Genomic DNA, 19,993 nt, shown 5'->3' on the forward strand with positions numbered 1-19,993 from the left:
TTGGAAGTCGGGGGGAAATAAAAGGCAGGAGGCACAGCAATTTTACAAAGGACAGCTTATTCCATGCTTCTCTTTTGGATGTAATATATAACATAAGACGAGTTCCATGGATGGAAGAGGGAATAACTCAAAAAGTTACCAGTTAGGAGCTTAGACAGACATGACAGGCAAGTGAGGGGTTGCCGTACATATGGACTCTCCTTAAGGGCGGGGGGTGTTAACTCTTGCCGTCCCAGACTCCTTCTCCAAGATCTTGTAGCTGAGCCAGCGTCCTTTTAGTTCAGCCACAAGAGAAGGGTTTTATACAGGATGTGGCTAGCTGAAGATGCTGCTCTGTTGCGATTCTCTGCTCTAGGCTAGCTTAGCTGGGTGCCTTAGATCTGAGTCTAATGCACTAGAAATTTTTTCACGGGTTACTGTAAACCAAACCAAGCAACTTGAGACATTTTGCCAAATTTTAAAAATCCGCCCAGGGGAGAAATTTTAATCATGAAAATAGAGGACCTGTCTGAGAAAAAGGTCACATGGAAAAGCAACCCAACTCTCTCTAGGCAGGAATGAAACTCTTCCCTCCTCTGTCTGATCCTTCTGGGCAGTTTTTCTCCCCCCCCCCCCGCTTCTGCACCTTCAAGTCCACCCTCTCTGCCTTTGTGGTACAAACAGCAGGTGCCAGAGTCAAGCTGTACAGAAGAGACTCTTGACCCCCATGAAACTCTAGTCCCGCCCCCCCCCCCCCCCCCGTGAATTGGGGTCTCCATGTGAAGATTTACCTCTCTGAAGATTTCTGAATGACTGAACATCTGAGGAAGCAAAAAGACAGGCTTAACAGGCTACAATGCAGTAGCTTAAAAATAATTTTTTTTTTACAAAACATCACCATAACATAGCATCTGTTGTTTCCTTATTTCAAGCAAAAGATTAAATCATAGAACACATAATTGCAAAGACAACAGCTGTAAGCCTAGAATCATAGAATCATAGAATCATAGAGTTGGAAGAGACCACAAGGGCCATCGAGTCCAACCCCCTGCCAAGCAGGAAACACCACCAGAGCACTGCTGACATATGGTTGTCAAGCCTCTGCTTAAAGACCTCCAAAGAAGGAGACTCCACCACACTCCTTGGCAGCAAATTCCACTGTCGAACAGCTCTTACTGTCAGGAAGTTCTTCCTAATGTTTAGGTGGAATCTTCTTTCTTGTAGTTTGGATCCATTGCTCCGTGTCCGCTTCTCTGGAGCAGCAGAAAACAACCTTTCTCCCTCCTCTATGTGACATCCTTTTATATATTTGAACATGGCTATCATATCCCCCCTTAACCTCCTCTTCTCCAGGCTAAACATGCCCAGCTCCCTTAGCCGTTCCTCATAAGGCATCGTTTCCAGGCCTTTGACCATTTTGGTTGCCCTCCTCTGGACACGTTCCAGTTTGTCAGTGTCCTTCTTGAACTGTGGTGCCCAGAACTGGACACAGTACTCCAGGTGAGGTCTGACCAGAGCAGAATACAGTGGCACTATTACTTCCCTTGATCTAGATGCCTAAGTAGTGATGTTAACTATTGTCCAAAAGATTATTCCTGAGAATGCAATATCACTAGGCCTAAGGAATTAAAACAACTACCATATTTTTCGCTCTATAGGACGCACTTTTTCCCCTCCAATAATCAAGGGGAAATGTGTGTGCGTCCTATGGAGCGAATGCAGGCTTCTTGGCTTCAGCAATAGCAACGCCAAGCCTCTGAAGCGCAGAGGGAGCGCTCCCTCCACGCTCCAGAGGCTTCGCATTGCTTTCGCTGAAGCCTGGAGAGCAAGACTCTCCTGGCTTCAGCAGAGAGGGAAGAGCTGCGCAGCGCCCCTTCAGCCAAGCGGGAGGAGAAATGGAAGGGGTTCTGTTTCTCCTGCGGCTTCGCTGAAGGGGCGCTGAGCAGAGAGCGGGAGAATTTTTTTCTTGTTCTCCCTCTCTAAAATAATGGCCGACAATACCATCTCTCCAGCTCACAAAAGGTAATTTAGAGGCTGAGATGGGAGTAATCAGCCTCCCAAATTCTTCCCGGTGGAAGGGAAGATGCAGTCTCATCCGCGGCTGCCCACAAACCACCCCCGAGTTCGTAAAGAAGGAGGGGGTGGGGGCACTGGATGGAAAGCCCTCGAGAGAGCTCGGATCTCCTGGACACTGTCTTCGTGAGCGCTCCCAGTTCCATTTCTTAAGGTCAAAAATTGGATTTAAGATTGTACATGCTTTGGGCGAAGAAAGGGTATTTAATCTGCCAACTACAGACACTGAGGTGCTAAGAGTGACAGAAGGAAGAAGATAACATCAAAGAATAACATCTAAGCCGGTATGTTGGAACGGAACGGAAAGGGGGGGGGAATAAAACTTTTCCTACTACAATACCAGCTAACAACGCCCCCCCCCCCAGAAGAACCGTCTACACTACCTATAGCAAGTGAGATCGGAAAATATAAACTGTGTGGAAATAATAATACTAACTGAAGCCTTTGTTATTTTAAATACTTGGAAGAAGGTAAATGACTCTCCTGTGATGCAATATTTAATCGGGATCTGCCATTATGAGACTGAGTTGCAGAGATTAATAGTCAGAGGGGGAGGCGAGCTCTTACTTTGTTATCATATTTGTACTTCAAGTCCGACTTGGCAAACCTCCCCTGGAAAGACTAATGTTTGGTGCAACCTGTCTGAGAAAATTAATGAGCAAATGCCTAGATTTTATTTCATCGGAACTGGGAAAAGATGGTGTCTGCCACCAGAGAAGGACTTTTGGATGGATTCGGCATAAACACCAGTGTGTGAGGACATACTGCAAGTAAAAGACTTACCAGCTGCAAAAAAAAAAAAGGACAGTCACACAAAGTTCACACAGAAGCATATTATTGCACGACTCAGAGGCTATGAAAGAAAGAAGGATAACAGCAGGAAGATTTAAAGAAGGGACTATTGGGAACTTAAGGCAGTAGAAATATAAGATGATTGGACCCCACTGAACTTGAAGCATGGGAACCCCCAACAAAAATTTAAAATTTGGCAAAATATTTGAACTTTATGATATGTATTTGTACAATTTGGAATTGTTATGGTTCTGGGGATTGCTTGTGCGTAAATTGCCTTCACTCCTGGTGGTCTGGCATGGCCGAACCCCTTTCTGACAGAGCAGCCTCTACTCCGTGGCTGCCTCAGTCGCTGGCAGAATCCGTCAGTGGGCGTTTCTTAAACCTTCTCCAACATAAGAACTCCTTTACTCCCAGTCTCCTCCCTCTCTCCCTACTTGACAGCTTCCTTCGCAATGTGGGAGCTGGCAAGGGAGTACTGGTTCCTTCTCCGCTTGTCTGTGGCGCAGAGTCTTGGAGCCACCTCTCCGCTTCCTCTATCTCCTCCCCTTCTCCACTGGTGCTACGCTGATTTCCTTCCCCAGCTTGCGGGCTACCCCTCCTTCTGCTGGAGGCTTCTCTGCCATCATCCTGGAGCCTTCTCAGCTCCTCCTCCTCCTCCGATGGCAGTTCCCTGACATCCACCTCCCCCCCAGGACCCCCTCCACCCCCGTCCCGACCTTTTGACCTACCCTCGTCACTATTCTCGGCCGACGATGCGGGGAATCCCCAAAAGGAGCTGTCGTCATCCCCCGATGATTCAAACCCTGCTTCCCACCCACCTCTGCACCTCTCTGTGGGTGGAACCCCCCAGTTAGCTTCTTCTTCTTCGGACACCCCCCCTCCCTCCTCCCCGGAGGCCGGGAAGCCGACGAAGTCCTCCTCGTCGTCGGTGGTGCCAAACTCCTCCTCCCAGAACCTCACTGGCGGTTTGGGTTTCCTCGGGAACAGGTGGTGGAACTCTTCCACAAGGTACTCATCCTCGACTGCCTCTGCCGGGACCCACGTGTTCTCTGACTCGGGTTCCCCTTCCCAGGCTACCAAATACTCCACCTGGCGGCCTCGCCACCTGGAATCGAGTATTTCCATAGCTCACATTTGGTGTTCCCTTTCCTCCACCTGCGGGTGGTTGGTGCTCCTTCCCCTCTGCCCTGGAAACTCCCGCCCCTCCCTGTACAGCGAGAGTAGAGACCTATGGAACACAGGGTGTATTTTCATGCTGTTGGGCAGTTTGAGTTTGAATGCTACCGGGTTCACCTGCTGTGTTACCTCGAAAGGCCCCAGTCTCCTTGGTTGCAATTTTTTGCATCCTCCCTTTAGGGGTAACCCTTTGGTTGACAACCACACCCTGTCTCCCACCCGTATGGTTTCGCCTTCCCTGCGGTGCTTATCGGCTTCCCTTTTGTACACCTCCTTCGCCCGCTCCAAATTCCATCTGAGTTGTTGATGCAAGGCCTCCATTTCTTCTACGAACTGTTCCGCCGCTGGTACACTCCATCCTTCCTCCCCCCTCCCTGGGAAGGCCCTGGGGTGGCACCCATAGTTGGCCATGAATGGGCTCATACCCGTGGATACATGCTCGGCGTTGTTATATGCAAACTCCGCCAGCGCCAACTTCTCTACCCAATCGTTCTCCCTTTCCCCTACGTAGCACCGCAGGTATTGTTGGAGGATCCCGTTTGCTCTTTCTGCCTGCCCGTTGGTTTCTGGGTGTCGTGCCGTCGAGAACCCCACCTCGACCTGCAACAAGCTCACGAGCTTCCTCCAGAACCGGGAAGTAAACTGTTTCCCGCGATCGGAGATGACCCTCGTGGGAGCGCCATGCAGTCTGAAGACATGTTCCACAAACAACTTGGCCGTTTCCTCTGCTGTTACTGCGTGGGAGAGGGTATGAAATGGCACATCTTGGTCAGGAGATCGACTACCACCAAGACTGCTGTTTTCCCCCTGGACTTGGGCAAATCCGTCATGAAATCAATGGACACCACCTCCCAGGGTTTTCCTGGTGTGGGCAAGGGTTCCAGTAACCCCGCCGGAGCCGCCCTCTCTCCCTTGGCCCTTTGACAGCGGTCGCACCCCCGCACATATTCCCGTACGTCTTCCCTTACCCTTGGCCACCAGAAGTCCCGGGTGACCAGCAGCATGGTCTTGTGCTGTCCAAAATGACCCGCCGTGGGGTTGTCATGGAGTTGCTTGAGCACCCTTCCCCTTAGGTTTTCCCCTGGAACATACATAGCTCCCCTGTAGTACAACAACCCTCCCTTTTCTTCAAACCCCCCTGGGTTCTCCCTTCCTTCTCGGAGTTCTCCAATTTTTGTTTGGGCGAACTCGTCATTTCGAGTCAGTTCCTCCAGCTCCCTTTTACCCACCAACGCTCCCCCGCACACCCACCGGTCCTCGGGGATGACATGTCGTGTCTCAGGGGGTCCCTCTGTGTCCATGTACTCCGGCTTACGGGAGAGCGCATCTGCTCGTATGTTTTCCTTCCCCGGTATATACCGAATTTCAAAGGAAAACTTGGAGAATTCCTGCGCCCATTGAATCTGTCTCTGGTTGAGTACTCGCGCTGTCCTCCAGTATTCTAAGTTCTTGTGGTCAGTGCAGACCTGAATCTTGTGTTGCGCCCCTATCAATAGATGTCTCCACCGTCGGAACGCCGCATAGATCGCCAGCAGTTCTCGGTCATATACGGTATAGTTCTGCTCCGATTTGCTCAACTTCCTTGAGAAAAATGCACACGGTCTCCACTCCTCTTCGGCCCCTCCCCTTAAGAGAAGGACCGCTCCAATGGCTCGGTCGGACGCGTCGGTTTCCAACCTCATGGGCTTTGTCAGGTCCACATGCAGAAGCTGCTCCTCTGAGGCGAATGCCTCCTTCAGCCTTTCAAAGGACCGCTGGGCGCTTTCTGTCCAGACGAATTTCTTCTTGCTGCTGAGGCAATCGGTGATTGGCGCTGTCAGGTGGGCGAAGTTCTTGATGAACTTCCTGTAGAAGTTACTGAACCCCAGGAACCTCTGCATGTCTTTCCGGGTTTTGGGTGCCTTCCACTGCAGCACCGCCTGCACCTTGCTCGGGTCCATGGCCAGCCCCTTGTCCGACAACCGGTACCCCAGAAATTCGACTTCTCTGGCATGGAACTGGCACTTTTCCAGCTTAACCCACAGCTGATGCTTATGCAGTCTCTTTAGCACTTCCCGGACGTCCCTGACATGTTGCTCCTCATTGTCCGAATAGATTAAAACGTCATCCAGGAAAGCCACACAATTCTTGAACAGCAGGGGACCCAGCACGTGGTGCATAAATGCTTGAAAGCAGGCGGAGCCTGATTGTAATCCAAAAGGCATAACTAAGTACTCAAAGGCCCCCAAGGGGGTGAACATTGTGGTTTTCCATTCGTCCCCTTCCCTTATTCTAATCAGATTGTATGCTCCCCGGAGATCCAGTTTGGTAAAAAATTTTCCCCGCCTCACTTGCGTTAAAATGTCGTCAATTCTGGGCATGGGGAAGGTCACTGGTTCAGACACAAGGTTCAACGACCTATAGTCCACAATTAATCTGGGCTGGTTTGTTCCCTTTTTGTCCACAAAGAACACTGGACTGCCCCCTACCGCCTTTGATTCTCTTATGAACCCTCTCTTCAGATTCTTGTCAATAAACTGCCTCAACTCCTCCATCTCCTTGTCAGACATGGCATACAATTTTCCCGCTGGTAATTGCGCCCCAGGCACCAGGTTGATTTGGCAGTCAAAGGGCCGGTGGGGGGGTTGTTTGTCCGCCTCTTTCTCGCTGAATACCTCGCTTAGGTCGGCATATTGTCTTGGCACCTCCCCTTTTGTTCCCACTGCCAGCCCAGCCACCCTGGCCACCGTCATTCGGGGGTTTTCTCCCCCCAAACAGTGCTCCACGCAGTACGTAGATCCAAAAGTGACTGACTGCTGGTGCCAAGACACTACTGGGTCATGCAGGGCTAGCCAGTTCATTCCCAGTATGATTGGAGGTCCCGCTAGCGTGGCCACATGGAAGGCAATGGTTTCTGTGTGCTTGCACACCCTCATTCGCATCGGGGGGGTCTGGTGTGTCACTTCACCTCCCAGAAGCTCCCTCCCATCTATGGTGCTTACTTGCAAGGGAAAGTCCAAAGGTAATAAATGGAGTTGGTGCTCTAGGGCAAAATCCCTGCTGAAGAAGTTGCAGGAGCTGCCTGAATCCAGCAACCCTTCCACCTTGACTGGGTACCCGTTTGGGAGTTCTAGTACCACTTCAACGGCTATGGCTGCTCTCGGGGGCTCAGGTTGGGGAACTTTTATTGGTCGTTTGCCTGGCTGACCTCTCTTTTGCTGGGCAGCCAGGCTCTCCCGTTTCCCGGGGTCTGCTCAGGCTCTGGCTGTTCCTCCCCACTGGCAGCAGTTCCAGCCATTCCTGGCCATGGTTTCCTCTGAGGACAGACTCGGGCAAAGTGCCCTGGCTGCTGGCAAAGAAAGCATTTTTTTCCCGCCTTCCAATCTCTCTTCCGACCTTCCCTGGGCTTCAAAATGCTGCTGGCCCTCCCCCCGTCCACTTCCATCGGTTCCCCAGGCTGGGAAAACTCTCCTGGTATGTCAGGAATGCGGTAGTCAAGGCAACGTTCCCCTCCCTTTCCCTCGCGCTTCTCCTGGGCGCGCGCTTCCTGACGAACTCCAATGGCAAGCACAGCTTTAGTTAGTTGATCCATGTTCTGGGGACGGGGCGCCCTTGACAGTTCGTCCCTGACGCTGCTCGAAAGGCCCTCCTCAAACAGCATTTGAACCGGCTCCGCCTCTAGCGACCACCCAAGACGGTGAATTAACATCGCAAAGCGTGACCAATATTCCCGGACTGATTGGCTTCCCTGCTTGCATTTCATCAACTCTCTCCTAGTCACGCTTTGTGCTATTTCATTTGAATACATAGCATCCATGGCTTGGAAGAACTTCCCGAGATCCTTCAGGGCAGCATTCTGCGTGGCCATAAGGGGCCTAATCGAGTCTCTAGCCCCGCCCTGAAGGTGCCCCACCACGTAAGCGACCCTCTCTGAGTCGTCTGCGAAATCAGCATGCTGCAGATCTAGGGCATATTCTATTTCTGTTCTGAACGCATTATAGTCCTGGGGGTCCCCCCCAAATTTCTGCATCAACCCAGGTACCTTCCTGGCGATGGGAGTAGGTCTGACCTGTGCATCCTGAGCGCGCCTCTCATCCAGCCTCGCCGTTAGGAGAGCTATATGCTGTTCCAAGTCTCGGTTTCTCTCTAGCAGACTCTGTCCTCCAGCTGCGCCCTCTGGGGCTCCGGCTCCCTTGGTCACGCTCATGCTATGTCTCCTCCACGCCGCGCACAAGCAACGTAAGGGACTGGCGGATTGCTGTTATGGTTCTGGGGATTGCTTGTGCGTAAATTGCCTTCACTCCTGGTGGTCTGGCATGGCTGAACCCCTTTCTGACAGAGCAGCCTCTACTCCGTGGCTGCCTCAGTCGCTGGCAGAATCCGTCAGTGGGCGTTTCTTAAACCTTCTCCAACATAAGAACTCCTTTACTCCCAGTCTCCTCCCTCTCTCCCTACGTGACAGCTTCCTTCGCAATGTGGGAGCTGGCAAGGGAGTACTGGTTCCTTCTCCGCTTGTCTGTGGCGCAGAGTCTTGGAGCCACCTCTCCGCTTCCTCTATCTCCTCCCCTTCTCCACTGGTGCTACGCTGATTTCCTTCCCCAGCTTGCGGGCTACCCCTCCTTCTGCTGGAGGCTTCTCTGCCATCATCCTGGAGCCTTCTCAGCTCCTCCTCCTCCTCCGATGGCAGTTCCCTGACAGGAATATTTAATGGGATTTGATTGGATTGTTAAAATGGAAAACTTAATGAAAAACTATTATTTAAAAAAAAACCAACAAGGTGCGTCCTATGGTTGGGTGCATCCAATAGAGCGAAAAATACGGTAACGTGTTTAGCTGTGATTCCTGCATTGCAGGGGGTTGGACTAGATGACCCTTGGGATCCTTTCAAACTCTGCTATTCCATGATTATATGGAAAAATCAGAAATGGAAAACCATGCTAGAAAATGAAAAAATACAATCATTCAAAATCGACAAATGAAATGGGGGTCTGAACTGGATGGATGAAGAAAGGTTTAACATCTGCCCCAAGTAAACTGGTGGGGAAAAGCTGTTGAAACTGGAATTTCCAAGCAGAGGAAGAATCGGCAGAGCTTTACCCTGTAATTCCAAGAGTCTTGGGCAATGGGAAGTCCTCCCTCCTGGAATGGGGCTGATCTCCTAAGAACTGGGGGAACTCTGAGGAGATGGGGATGGCTGAAGCACGAGAAATGGCTGGTGAGGTTGAAACTCTGAGGAAGAGGCGGCTCAGGCCTTGGCTCTGCTGCTGGGAGACCAGCCTGGCAGGAGGTGGAGGAGGGACTGGGTGCTTGCGGGTGCCCTTCTTAACACACTTATTCCTTATACATGAGAACTCGACAAGATGGACATTGGACTGACCCTGCAGGATCCTCCCTAAGGGGTTTTGTAATATATTGTATGGCTCTGAGGCTTTTCCCTACAAACAAGCAGTATATATTTTATGAAAGAAAGCAAAATCGATAAAATTAAGGGGGAAAGCAGGATAATAGTCTATAGGCAGGAATGGAACTCTGACTGGTGTGCAGGTTCTTGGCAGGGACAAGCTCTGCCCCCAATCCAAGCCTTCAACCTCCCTCCCAGTTCATTCATGGGACATCGAAATAACCCAAACACCACTAGAGGACTGTTTCCCAGAGTGACGCCATTGAAGGGGGTCCCAAAGTCTGCAGAACAGACGGTTCAACACCCATGAAATATCCGTCCCCATCCCTCCTGTCAAATTGTTCCTCCCCTGGAAATTTACCTTTCTGAATCGGTTTTCTGTATAAAACAGCATCTGAGGAAGCAGAAAGATATAAAGTGTAAGGGCAACACTCTTCCACCTGAGATAAATCTCCATACAAAAGTAACACTTCATAACGTGGCATCCTTAAATTCAAGTACAATTATTAAGTATTAATTAAATTGTACAAAAAATAATTATAAACATGAAAATCATAGGAAGAATCTATGAAAATAACTAAAGCTTTAAAACTCAGCAATCATAGTATGAAGATTGGGAAAGATTGTGGAAAACAGATTTAAAATTTACAGGTTGTTCCCTTTTAAAAGAAAACTACATGAAAATGATGTATAGATGGTACATTACACCAGTACAGATTGCAAAAATGTACAAAACTGGGTCAAATATATGCTAGAAATGCAAGGAAAAAGAAGGGACTTTTTATCACATGTGGTGGGATTGTAGAGAATTTTTTTAAAAATTGGGAAATGATGTACAGTGGTGCCCCGGAAGACGAATGCCTCGCAAGACGAAAAACCCGCAAGACGAAAGGGTTTTCCGTTTTCAGAGGTGCTTCGCAAGACGAATTTCCCTATAGGCTTGCTTCGCAAGACGAAAACGTCTTGCAAGTTTGTTTCCTGTTTCTTAAAACTGTTAAAACCCAGGGTGCATTGCTTCAAGAGGTGCAGTTGCGACTTGACTTCGAGGAGCAACTCATAGAACGCGGTGTGGTAGCCTTTTTTGCAATTTCTGCGATTTTTGAAGACTTCTGTGATTTTTTGAAGATTTTCCAGAACTTCTTTTGCAGCCATTTGGTAAGTTAAACTTTTAAAACTTTTTAAAACTTTTTTGGGGTTTTTGGATTTTGAGTTGGGGTGTTAGGAATTGAAGGACTTGGTGTTGGGGAAGGGTCTGCAAGAATCTGGAAGCTTGTGGGGGGTTTTTCCTGATTTTTTCTGATTTTTTGGGACCATTGGGGCAAACTGCCTTTTTTGAAAAAAAAATTCCAGGCTTTGGATTTCTGAGTGGTGGGTGGCTGGGGGGGGGGTTCAGGGAACTGTTGAGAAGGGGTTTGCAGGCAGGAATCTGGAAGGTTGTGGGGGGGGGTTCTGATTTTTTCTGATTTTTTTCTGATTTGCTGTGACCATTGGGGCAAACTGCATTTTTTGAAAAAAAATTTCCAGGCTTTGGATTTCTGAGTGGTGGGTGGCTGGGGGGGGTTCAGGGAACTGTTGAGAAGGGGTTTGCAGGAATCTGGAAGTTTGTGGGGGGGTTTCTGCATTTTTCTGACTTGCTGTGACCAATGGGGCAAAATGCAATTTAAAAAAAAAAAAAAAATCAGGCTTTGGATTTCTGTGTGGAGGGTGGCTGGTGGGTGGTTCAGGGAGTTGTTGAGAAGGGGTTTGCAAGAATCTGGAAGCTTTTGCAGGTTTTTCTGCATTTTTCTGATTTGCTGTGACCATTGGGACAAACTGCCATTTTTAAAAAATAAAAAAATTAAATGCTCTTTACAGTATGTGTGACTTTAAAGAGCACTTAATAAACTGTTCTTGTACCAAATTTGGCTCTGTTCCGACTTTTTTTGACCATAGGAATGCATTAATTGATTTTCAATGCATTCCTATGGGAAACCGTGCTTCGCAAGACGAAAAATTCGCTAGACGAAAAAACTCGCGGAACGAATTAATTTCGTCTTGCGAGGCACCACTGTATAATGAGTTGAAGAAAATGTTCAAATTAACATTTGTAAAAAAAGCCAGAAGCATTTTTGTTAGGGATTGTAGGTAGAGCCCTGCCAAGGAAAATGAAGAACATACTTATGAAAAATCAGTCCCCACCCCTCCTGTCAAATTGTTCCTCCCCTGGAAATTTACCTTTCTGAATTGGTTTTCTGTATAACAGAGCATCTGAGGAAACAAAAAGATATAAAGTGTAAGGGCAACACTCTTCCACCTGAAATAAATCTCCATACAAAAGTAACATCCTTAAATTCAAGTACAATTATTAAGTATTAATTAAATTGTACATAAAATAATTATAAACATGAAAATCATAGGAAGAATCTATGAAAATAACTAAAGCTTTAAAACTCAGGAATCATAGTACGAAGATTGGGAAAGATTGTGGAAAACAGATTTAAAATTTACAGGTTGTTCCCTTTTAAAAGAAAACTACATGAAAATGATGTATAGATGGTACATTACACCAGTACAGATTGCAAACATGTACAAAACTGGGTCAAATATATGCTAGAAATGCAAGGAAAAAGAAGGGACTTTTTATCACATGTGGTGGGATTGTAGAGAAATTTTTTAAAAATTGGGAAATGATGTATAATGAGTTGAAGAAAATGTTCAAATTAACATTTGTAAAAAAAGCCAGAAGCATTTTTGTTAGGGATTGTAGGTAGAGACCTGCCAAGGAAAATGAAGAACATACTTATGTATGCGACAACGGCGGCAAGAGTCTTAATAGCACAAGGATGTAAGAATGAATAAACCCCGACAAAAGAACAGTGGCAAGGGAAGCTAACATCCAAACTGCGTGATAAGGACAACTGTGACTTTAAAGAAGAATGGGAACCTTTTACAAAGTATTTAAAGAAACAACAAAATGAACTGGACTCCTTGGCAGGTTTTGAATAAACATACACATTTTTTTTATTGTTAACATAATAGATAGATAGCTTAAGGATCTTTACCATTTTATAAGATGCAGAGAATAATATGTGTTGGAAAACCAGAGAGAGGAGCTTAGGGAAGTCTGGGTGGGAGGGAGGGGGGGAAATGGGGGGGGATGAGGATGACATGTTTTGATAATTTAAAAAAAACCAAAAAAAACCTCAGCAATCATAAAGCAAGCTTACAAATAAGAGAATAAAAATATTCAGCATGAATCCTGCTGCTCTCTGAACTTTGTCCCTAAATTGGGCTCTACATTCTTGGACTGGAGGGGAGGCAGAGCAATAGGAATCCCTTAAAAGGAGGCAGAGGGGAGATGGAGGCAGCCTTAACATCTTCCCCAAGTAAAGTGGGGGGGGGGAATAATTAAAGCCAAAATTGTGAGACATAAGGAGAAGCGAAGTTGGATGAGGAAGGATTGGCAGAGCTCTCAGGCAAAAGGAAACCCTTCCTCACAAACCTTCTACAAATCTTTAAGGTTCTTCACAAGCATAATTGTGCCCTTTGGGGCTCATGTGCTCTTGCTTCCATCCTCAGTGTGGGAACTCTGAGGAGATCTTGAAGGCCAAAGCCCTAGATATGGCAGCTGCAGGGGGACGTCTGAGGAGGAGACGGCTCAGGCCTTGGCTCCACGGCTGAGAAAGAAGCCTGAGCAGGAGGCAGAGGGGGAACTGGGGGCTTCTTCATGTCCTTTGACTCCATTCAGAGCAGGAGAACCTCCAAAAGGACAACCCCAGATTGTGGAGACAGGGAACCACAAGGAAAAGTAGGTTTCGTATAACTGTAAACAGATGCACATGGGAGGAAAAAATCCTGACTTTGCTCTACACTCTGGTTCAGGCTTTCTTTACAGGATCCAGCGTCACAATATACAGGAGCCATTCTGGGGGAGGCGAAATGAAGGCTGGAGCACCAAGAAGGAAGGTATCCTGGGGTTACTCAATTCCATGCAATAAGAGCCTGGCATGTTCAGTTCTGAAGAAGTAACAGAATTCCCAGTGTGAAATCCTGGCAGCCATTTTTCATTACCTTTCCATTGTTTCATTGTATCCTCCACAAGGTGATTTAGATCACAGGATTCCAAGATCCTGTTCCTCACTTCTGGAGGGAAAGCCAGTGGCTTCTCTGGACTCTCTCTTTCCTCATACCTGGTGGGAAAAAAAACAATGAATGGCCCCATTGTGGCCCCTTCTCCCTAATTATTGCAGGTGATTTCAATAAAATGAACAAAGTGGAAGTTTATTTCCCAACAGGTTTATTTCCACCACAGATGAGACCTCAGTCCAAAACCCCTGAGGACAGCTGTCAGTGGCTTCGTAAGGATGCTCAACATCACAAGGGACAAGATGTAACCCCAAGTGACACCACCGGAGGGCTTCCAATGATGCTGTCCCGTATCAACTTTGTGGGAAGGTCCCAGGACTTAAGAACCAAACCCCTGAGGTGGAATGCCTGCAATCCCTCCCTCCCTGAGCCTCCCCAGAGGAAGTGAGTGATGTCCAAAGCTGCCAAAGGGTCAAGGAGAGCAACCTCCACCCTCCCTTCACCCCTCTCTCACCCAGGAAGGGCACAACCCCATGCCCCATGGGACTCTCCCTCCAGAGGCATCAAACAACTAGACTTTCACCCCCCACTCAAGACCACCTTCAGCCTCTCATGCTGGAAACGCTCCCAAGAAAAAGAACCCACCCATTCTAGACCAACAGACCTTCCCTCCCTCAGTGCCTCAAAGGGGCTGAGTTTGCAGAGTTGAGGGGCTTCTAGTTGGACATTGAAATCTGTTGGTACATCCTAAGCTCTTCACAAGCATCTTTGGCACTTTCTCTTCTAGATGTTTGAAATTACCACAAAGTCCATGAACAGAAAGTGCAAGAGAAAGAAAAGAGCCCCCATCCCTTTGTGAAGTGATATGGGGAGGGAGGGAGGAGGCAGTTGACCTTGAACCTTAGAGAGAGAATTGGGGGGCTACAAGTTCAGAAGAGGGGGCTCTACTTTTACCTGAGAGATGCGGCAGGGAGTGAGTCCTACAGTCTCCCCCCTGCAGCCCCTGGAGGGCCATGTCTGAGGTTCTTGCATCTCAGCTTCAAAGAGTGATGCTAATGGAAATGAGCCAGATCCACTTACCTCTGCAAGGTCCTTCTCACATCCTAGAGGGGAAAAGAGAAGGGAATTCACTGCACACCACAGGCCACACTAGGAAGACCCCCTCAGACCCTGCCCCTCGGATGTCAGTCTGCCTGACACATGCCAAGGTTTGGGATAGGAATGGCGGAATCAGCCTGTTTGGGTTTCTCACAGCTTTTATTTTCCCAGTGTGAAATTATTAATTGTTCCGATATCAAGTTCTCCAAATTTCCACATCAGTTTGCCATTATTGTTTAAAATCCTTATGAAAACCCACCAGCATTTTAGGGAAATTTCACATTTGTGGGTTCAAGAGACGATTCACACCATCTCTAGTCTTAGATTATAATTTAGTAACTTTAATTCAGTTTGCATTGTGCAATTCAGATGTAAGTAAGCCTACAGGATAATTCTACCAGGGCAGTGTCCTAAACTGTCTTCCATAGAAGTCCCCAATTTTCAAATTCTATTTTCCACCTGAAAGTAAAAAAATCACCTGCAGCATAAAATGCCTCCCAAGGGGTAATAAAACAATTCAGTGTTTCTTTAGGGTTATCCACACTTCTGCTTTTCCTGTGCCCAGAAAACACAAGTCCAAGTGGTTTTGTCTTTGCCCTGCCGCTTTCCCTCGGGAAAAACCTGCTCCTTAGTGCAACATCAAAGCAAACGTCAGTCTGGAGAAAACCTGGCTGATGTTTACTCTAATTCAGCAGTAAACAGTGGGATTTCCTAGAGGAAAGGGGTGGGACAAGCAGCAGTCTGGATGAGTCTCTCTGTCTTGCTCTTTGGTCACTGTGACTGAGCACCATTTTGGGCCCATCTGTATCCATGGGGAAAGGGATCAACCCAGAAGTTGTGGAGGAAACGGGAAGAGAAGCTTGGTCAAGAGACTGGCTCATGTCGGAAGGAGGCCTGAACGCATCCTAGAAGAAGAAACTAAAGAAGAAGCAGTCTCTTCATCCTAGAAGAAGAAACGCATCCACACAAAACATATTTAACTGGGCAGAAGCCCCACTCAATGCAATAAGGTTTACTTCTGACAACCTGTGGAGATGGCGAGGCTGTTTCTACAGAGGGCATTTGAAGATGATGCCCTGTTCAATTTCTTTTTCTCTCTCTTCCCATCTGAGGTCTCCAGAGCAAGAAGCTATCCTGCGTGACGTGGGTCAAGGGGTTCATTTTATACTCCTCTATTAATCCAACGATGCATGCATTTTCACAGCTGCATATGGTCTTGTGGGGAGAGGAAGGTTTCCTAGAATTACGGAATTGCGAGGGACCCTGAGGGTCCTCTAGTCTCACCCCCTGCAGTGCAGGAAACATTTGCCCAAAGTGGGGCTCAGACCCACAACCGTGAGATTAAGAGTCTCGTCCTCTGCCAAATCAGACATCTCAAAAGGAGAACAAGATTGAAGGTGAGAAAATTTATTAGGACTTCTAAAAGTGTGACTGTCTCTTTAAGAAGTAAGCTGCAGAGGGAACTCTGGGGAAAGGAAAGAAAATGCAAAGCAAGAGCAACCCATTTTTGTTTTGTTATTTCTGCTGAATTGACTGGACTGAATCCTCTCAAAGGGCCCTTGGAAAACTGCCCAACCTGCTCTTGGCGGGTAAATGGTTTTTATGCCAGTCACTCTGGTCTGGAGAGAAACTCCTGCTGGGCCTGAGAGGCAGATTTAGTCTCCTCAGGAGATAATGAGGTGGGTTTTATTATTTCCCCACAGATCAAAGTAAGGGAGGAGGGTCTCTCCAGAGAACGAGGCTCCTGAGAATGTGTAGAGTTCGGCTCCTGAGTCAGCGTCAGAAAAAGACACACGTCCCCCTTCATAGTCCAGAGTCACCCGGATCCTCCTGGGCTCCCAAAACAGGGACAGAGGAGAGTCATCTGGGGAGGTGCAGGCCAAGTACTCCCCTCCCCACTTCCCCACAGCCCAGATCCCTCCCTCAGGCCTAAAGGAGAAGTTGCCCTTTCTCCTCACAGACTTCCTGGCGACCCCCAAACCCCACCACCCCCCACTTCCCACAGTGACTTCCCAGAAATGTCTGCCTGCTGTGAATCCCTCACGTCCCAACACACAAGGCATGTGACTGAATCTCTCAGGATTATCAGGCAGGGCTTGACGTTTGTCTCCCCATCTCACGCTTTTCTGATCCTCCGACACGATGAGTTCAGGATGGGCTGTGTCTGGATCCAGAGTGACATTTGCTGTTGGGGAGAAGATGAGGGAAAGGGAAGATTAGGCAGAGTCAGAAACGGACATCCTGATAAATAAATAAAAAACACCCTAAAACCCCAGATTCCCTTTCAGATCAAGGGGATTTCCTTGCATTGCATGCTAGGCTGAAACTCCTCCTTGCAGACTCTCATCAGAATAAATATCTTCCTTGATAGTTTTTAAATCAGTTTTCTTCACTTTCTTATATCCGATGTGTATGGTGCCTGCCCTCCTCTCAACCCAGGCATTTTCTAAGAGGAAAAACCACCCAGGAACCCTTTTATTCATCTCTTGTGTGTTATCTAAGGGGAAAGAGAGGAGAATTGGAGGAGGCAGGAGAGGATTGGCCTTTAGGGAGCTCTGGGTTGGGATGGGATATGAGGACCCCCCATAATAATAATAATTTTATATTTGCATACTGGCCTTCATCCATAGGTCTCAGGGTGGTTCACAGCATAAAAATACAACATAAAACCACATATAGGCCTCCCCTCACTTTCGCGGGGGTCACGTTCTGGGCCTCGTGCCCACAAGTGAAAATTGTGTTAAATGGGGAGCCTGTTTATTCCTGCTCTCCATCGCTCTCACCCACTTGGCCTCTCTTTGCCTTCCTCCCCACCATCTTGGAAGTCTGGGGAAAATAAAAGGCAGGTGGCACAGCAATTTTACAAAGGACAGCTTATTCCATGCTTCTCTTTTGGATTTAATATATACCATAAAACTAGTTCCCTGGGGGAAAGGAGAAATAACTCAAAAAGTTACCAGTCAGGGGCTAAGGCAGTCATGATAGGCAAGTGTAGAGTTGCTGTATTTCGAAGAGCAAAAAGAGGACACATTTGCCAACTTTTTTTTTTAAAAATAATTTTTATTAATTTACAACAAAACAAAACAAACAAAACATACTTCACATTTCACATTTCAATTTCTTAGTCTTTGATTTTGGACTTCCTTCAGCTTTTCCGTAAATCTTTCATAGCCATTATTAATTTCCGCATTTCTTTTTTTAACCATTGTCATTGGTTATATTTTTCCTTCACCTTCCTTTTGACAATGTCTCTCATATATTCACAGTGCTCTTTTAAAACCTTCTAGCGTTATTTGGCCATCACTTATACTCTCCAGATACTTAACAAATTTTCCCCAGTTTTCTGTAAACTTTTGGTCTCTTAAGTATCTAATCTTTCCAGTCATCTTGTCCAGTTCAGCATAGTCTAACAACTTGGACCTCCAATCTTCCAATGTCGGTATTTCCTGTTGTTTCCATCTTTGTGCCAGTAACACTCTTGCTGCAATCACTGCGTATTGGAAAAATTTACTGTCCTTTCTCTTAATTTCCTTTCCCAAAATACCTAAGAGAAAGATCTCTGGTTTCTTTGTAAAAGTATATTTCAAAATCTTCTTCAACTCATTATATATCATTTCCCAGAAATCTTTCACTCTCTTGCATTCCCACCACATATGGTAAAAAGAACCCTCTTTTTCTTTACATTTCCAACACTTATTACAGGTCTTATACATTTTTGCCAGTTTTACCGGTGTAATATACCACCTATAAAACATTTTCATCACATTCTCTTTCAATGCCATACATGCAGTAAATTTTAAGTTCTCCTTCCATAGTTTTTCCCACTCTTCCAACTGTATATTATAACCAAAATCTCTGGCCCAATGAATCATAACCGACTTTACTTCTTCATCTTTTAAATTCCATTCTAACAGCAAATTATACATTTTTGAAAGAATTTTAGCCTCCTTGTTTACTATTTCTGACTGGAATGTTGAATCTTTATCTGCATAGCCCCATTCTCTTACATCTTTCCTGAACATTTCATTTACCTGATAATAATGCAACCAATCATATACATGCTTTTTGACTTGTTCATATGGTTTCATTTTCCATTTTCCTCCTTCTTTCACTAACAATTGGCTATATGTTGCCCAATCACCTCTCATATTGATTTTTTTAACACTCATAACCTCTAATGGAGATAACCAGTGTGGTACTTTAGGTTCCAATAGGTTTTTATACCTATCCCAAACTTCAATTAATGGACCTCGGAAAATGTGGTCCCCAAAACCTTTATGTACTTTTTTCTTATCTTTCCACAAGTATGCGTGCCAACCAAATCTGTTATCATATCCTTCTAAATCTAACAGTTCCTTGTTCTCTAATTTTATCCATTCTTTCAACCAGCAAAGACATGATGCCTCATAGTATAATTTCAGATCCGGCAGGGCAAAGCCTCCTCTTTGTCTTGTATCTGTTAAAAGCTTAAATTGTATTCTCGGCTTTTTGCCCTGCCATATATATCTTGAAATCATTCTTTGCCATTCTTTGAATAGGCTAATCCCCTTAATTATGGGGATAGTCTGGAACAGGAACAACATTCTTGGCAACACGTTAGGTGCATAGATCCCGACTATGATTAAGTTTTCTCCTTGCCATTTGATTCTAACCGCGATTATCCTTCCGTCTTCATCTTTAAATATTTGTTGGGCTTCGATTTTGTTATTTATATAGATGACCACCCCTCTTTTATTTTGTTTATCTGAGGATATAAATTCATTTCCCAGTCTTTTATTGATCAGTATCTTTTTCTGTCTTCTTGCCACATGCGTTTCTTGCAAGCAAATTATATCTAAATGTTTCCTCTTCAAAAATTGTTCAATTCTGTTTCTCTTTTTTTTATCATTCATTCCATTGATGTTCCAGTTCCAAATTTTCAGCGCCATATCTTCCAAATTTTAATTTTAATAATTTTTAAATAGTTTTATAATTTGGCTTCTTCTTCTTCCTCCTCTTCTTCTTCATCTGTCTTCTTCTCCTTCTCTTCTTCTTCTTCTTCTTCTGATCCGCCTGTTGCTCCTTCATCAGCTCCTTTGTCCTCCTCTTTCTCCAATTTTAGCTCCTTATATTTTCTCAAAAATTTCCCCATCTCTTCTGGGCTTGTCAATCTATGTCTTTTACCTTTATATGCAAATGCTATCCCCTCCGGGAATTCCCATCTGAAATCGATCTTGGTTTTCTTCAGCGTCTGAACCAATGGTTTATAAGGATCTCTTCGTTTGAGTAGTCTGATCGGAACATCTTTGAATATAATTATGTAATTCCCATTTATGCTCAATCTTTTCTCTCTGTTCTTCTGCAAAATTGTGTTCCTCATATCTCTGTCTTTAAATGTAATTAAGCAGTCTCCTGTAAATCTTCTTGCTTTTGTTGATTTTACTCTCA

At 46.2% G+C, this 19,993-nt stretch overlaps 1 protein-coding gene and 1 long non-coding RNA gene across 2 annotated transcripts in view; one reads left to right on the forward strand and one right to left on the reverse strand.

Annotated features, from left to right (window-relative positions):
• The window catches only part of LOC310671206, a 103,262-nt gene that overhangs the window by 32,086 nt on the left and 51,183 nt on the right, over positions 1–19,993 (forward strand). The gene's annotated exons all lie outside the window — the stretch shown is intronic.
• The window catches only part of LOC310672831 (zinc finger protein RFP-like), a 32,053-nt gene that overhangs the window by 1,448 nt on the left and 10,612 nt on the right, over positions 1–19,993 (reverse strand). The window contains exons 6-10 of the mRNA XM_083430487.1: positions 16,234–16,751; positions 14,549–14,571; positions 13,454–13,572; positions 9,765–9,797; positions 771–800 (exon numbers count right to left, since the gene is read on the reverse strand). Of these exons, the coding sequence (XP_083286613.1) occupies positions 771–800; positions 9,765–9,797; positions 13,454–13,572; positions 14,549–14,571; positions 16,234–16,751 (723 nt within the window). The remainder of the gene's footprint in view (positions 1–770; positions 801–9,764; positions 9,798–13,453; positions 13,573–14,548; positions 14,572–16,233; positions 16,752–19,993) is intronic.

Source organism: Podarcis tiliguerta (genome assembly GCF_965153285.1).
Source record: "Podarcis tiliguerta genome assembly, chromosome: 2".
Lineage (NCBI taxonomy): Eukaryota > Metazoa > Chordata > Lepidosauria > Squamata > Lacertidae > Podarcis > Podarcis tiliguerta.